Source organism: Vigna radiata, chromosome 6 (assembly GCF_000741045.1).
Source record: "Vigna radiata var. radiata cultivar VC1973A chromosome 6, Vradiata_ver6, whole genome shotgun sequence".
In the NCBI taxonomy this organism is placed as follows: domain Eukaryota; kingdom Viridiplantae; phylum Streptophyta; class Magnoliopsida; order Fabales; family Fabaceae; genus Vigna; species Vigna radiata.
Genome location: NC_028356.1, coordinates 14,001,004 through 14,004,631, shown reverse-complemented (window position 1 = coordinate 14,004,631; position 3,628 = coordinate 14,001,004). Strand labels below are relative to the sequence as shown.

Below are 3,628 nucleotides of genomic sequence, written 5' to 3'. Positions count from 1 at the left end.
TTTCCATATAGGGAACAAGTCAGTAGTGATTAGAAGACAGGAAAAATCAAAAGGGTATGCAAAAAATTGCTTATGATATTTGCATATTCGTAAAGTAGCTAAAAAACAGATACAAAAGCCAAAGAGATTCGTTTGAAAAATAGTACGTGGTTGCATTCACACTTCTATTATTGTATATACGTTTTCATAAGAATACTGTCATAGAGATACAGAAAGGTCTAGGGGTGAGAATGAAGGTTCTATATGCCTATATTTAACCCTTTGTGATGGAAAATGAAAGTTAGATATATAGATAGATAGATAGTGTGTGTGATTCATTATTTTAGTAGTATGGACAATTATTAAGTATATACACATCTATTGGATGAAAGTAGTCAGAAAAGAACAAAAAAGGATCACCCACCAATTTGAATTTATGAGCTAAGCCAAAGTTTGGAAGCATTTGGGGGGTAGGACCCATCTCTGAAATCTTCTTCAAGGTGGTGGAAAATAGAGAGAGATGAAGGGTTGGTTTTTTTGGTGAAGTTTTTAACATGCAAAGAACCTGAGAGGTTTTATGATGTTAACTACCATTCCTTTTGGTTTCAGACAGATCTGAGGGTCAAACTTTCCAACAAATTCCTATAAAATATATAATTTGGTTATAGAAATTTCGGTGAAAAAGACAAGAATGCCCCCCTCTATTTGAGGGGGAAGATCTATGGAGAGATGCAATGTGAAAAGCAGATTCCATTTTGATCATAGGGTATAGCTGCAAATGAATAATATATATCATATAATAAGCAATTTGCAACAAGCTTTTCATTGTGCTCTTATAAATATGCTTCAACTTAGTACTATATTGTCTCAAGGCAGTATTTCCAAAACAATTAGCCATCACACCAAGAGAGAGAGAGAGATGGAACTTTATGATAATGATTTCTTGGAGGAATCAATGGCTCTAAGAAGAGAACCATGGGATACCAATCCATGTTCACAAGAAAACCAGCTTTTCTCTAATGCTTGGAGTTTTGATTGTTTTGATCAAAACTATCAAGCTTTTCCTTCAAATTCTTTCTCTTTTCAAGAAGTGCCCCAGAGTTACAACTTGGACTACACCTTCAATGAAATCTACAGTTCTTTATTTGATGAATTTTATGCACCCCAGATTGTAGATTCATCTTATAGCACCCTTGATGCTTCACATAGCACCCCTTCATTTGTTCCTCATGAAGATTATCCATTGTCTTTGATGGAAGAAGAAGATCCGGGTTTGCTTGGGGAAGAACTTCATTGTTTGGACCTTCAAGCTACATGCAAAATGGAGCCAAGCCATTCCCCTGAAATGCCTGTTTTCAACACAGATTCTTCTGTGGAAAGAAAGAATAGAGCAAAGAAGCTTCAGGGGCAGCCTTCCAAGAACCTAATGGCAGAGAGAAGAAGAAGGAAGAGATTAAACGACAGACTCTCCATGCTAAGATCAATTGTCCCAAAGATAAGTAAGGTATGAATTGAGAATCAGTCATTATTATTACAACAAGTATTCAAATGTAAAGCTGCACATAGAACTACTTTTTCGTGTGCCATATATGCAGCATAAGTGCTGATTTTCTTGCTAAAAAAATGCTTCTCACAGATGGACAGAACAGCTATTCTTGGAGACACTATTGATTATATGAAAGAGCTCTTGGAAAAGATTAACACTTTGAAGCAAGAAATAGAGGTGGATTCCAACACTGCTACCATTTTCAAGGATTTAAAGCCAAACGAAATCTTAGTAAGAAATTCTCCCAAGGTATGTTCTATTTGGGGTTTTCAAAATTTGTTTTGGGGACTTAGGTTTGCAAACTAGGTTATGAAAGTAAAAGTTTCCTGGCACTCATTTTTTTATTTTATTTTTATGGACTTGTATTTTGTTAATTAGGGAGTTAAATCCACATTTCTTTCACTTTTTTTTTTCAAAATCACCAAGCTAAATCTTATAACTTTCAAACTCATTAAGCTAATCTTATAACTCTCAAACTCACCAGCTAACCTTGTATTTCTCAAGGATTAGCGACGGAAGTTGAATTCTAATAACACTAAGCCATCTCATAACTCCTTATATGCTACTCATACACATTAATTTGATCATATTACAGAACTAACCTAGCAAGATTCTTTTAAAGTGAAAATAATATGATCATTGAAGAATCTCTATGGTGATTTTGTGCAGTTTGATGTGGAGAGGAGAAATGCCAATACAAGGGTGGAGATCTGCTGTGCTGGGAAGCCAGGCTTGCTGCTGTCTACAGTAAACACATTGGAAACACTTGGCCTGGAGATCCAACAATGTGTTATTAGCTGTTTCAATGATTTCACAGTGCAAGCTTCTTGTTCAGAGGTATATCAGATAGGGTTAAAATCAATAGAGAGAATACATGCTCTATTTTCTACTGAGTGCATTCTAAAGCTGAAATATATATGAACAAGAGATTTTTTTCTGAATTAACCACCTTCCTAAGAATAAAGAACAATCTCTTTAAGACAGTGAAATTTACTTGAAGGGTTATTTTTTCCCAACAAATATTTGTTGTGATTCTTACATAGTTTATCAGAAATTATATCACTCCATAAGGATGGAATTGAAGAGAGAACATCAAAGGCATTCTATGGTGGTTTTGGAACTGTCTAAAAACCCTTGCTTGTATATATAGTTTTTGTGTTAATATATGTTTTCTTTTCTTGTTGAGCAATTGAGTAATGTTTTTGTTTTTCAATAGGAACAGCAGAAGAAAATTCTGAGTTCAGAAGATATAAAACAAGCACTATTTAGAAGTGCAGGATATGGAGGAAGATGTTTGTGAGAATAGAAGCTAGAGAAGTGCAAAATATCACAGCAGTGCACTTCAGCTATGTAGGAAGAGTTTTTGAGTTTCTGATGATGATCCATTAATTTATAAGCCAAGTTAGCTGGATTTCTTTTTTTCTTGATGTCTGATAATAATTGATTTCTTCAACGAGAACATGTTAACATGTTCATATATTAATGCAGATTCCTATGAATCATGGTGATTAATGTTTGTTCTCTAACATCCTTAAGCAAAAACAACAATCAAATATGGCACACAAACAGACAGAACAAGTTAGAGAGATCAAAGTGTATAGAAGCTCATATTAAGCATATAATTTTAAAGATGGTTAAGAACAATTAGTTAATCTTAATAATGAATGCATGATTATATAGAGCTTGAGAATAATAAAATTATGGAAATTATGTATTGCACCTTGTTATTGGAATGGAGGATCAAGTCAAAGTGCAACTCCAACATTAATAAGAGAGTAAAGTTCCAGCTTTCTGTGTCTATTCCTTTCACATATTTCCTTTTTCAGTAGTAAGCAAAAATTAACTTAATTGTAACAAAATAAGGCATTTTCAGTTTCCCTTTTTTGTAAAACTTTTATGTATAGAAAGTACAGACATTTTTAGCAAGAAGAAAAAGTACAGACATTTTCCTATAGTTGATGTGACATTTTATGTTTAATGTCATTTCCTAAAAGCAAAGAACATGACAATGATAATTATTGAGTTACAGTTAGATATACAGTGGCTTTATATTGTTAAAGAAAGTTTTTTTTTCATTTATAGTTGAATTTAATTTACCTTTTA

General features: G+C 33.3%; 1 protein-coding gene across 2 annotated transcripts; it reads left to right on the top strand.

Moving 5' to 3' along the window:
• The first annotated feature begins 741 nt into the window (after positions 1-741).
• Positions 742-3,356, top strand: LOC106764382 (transcription factor bHLH61-like). 2 transcript variants are annotated; one of them, XM_014648671.2, is made up of 4 exons: positions 742-1,483; positions 1,616-1,774; positions 2,195-2,362; positions 2,748-3,356. In XM_014648671.2, exons 1-4 carry the CDS (start codon positions 758-760, stop codon positions 2,823-2,825), a joined length of 1,131 nt encoding a protein of 376 aa, XP_014504157.2. In that variant the 5' UTR covers positions 742-757; the 3' UTR covers positions 2,826-3,356. The 2 variants fall into 2 exon arrangements, with proteins under 2 accessions (XP_014504157.2, XP_014504156.2); XM_014648670.2 differs by having other exon boundaries at positions 753-1,483; positions 2,742-3,347.
• Positions 3,357-3,628: the final 272 nt, after the last annotated feature.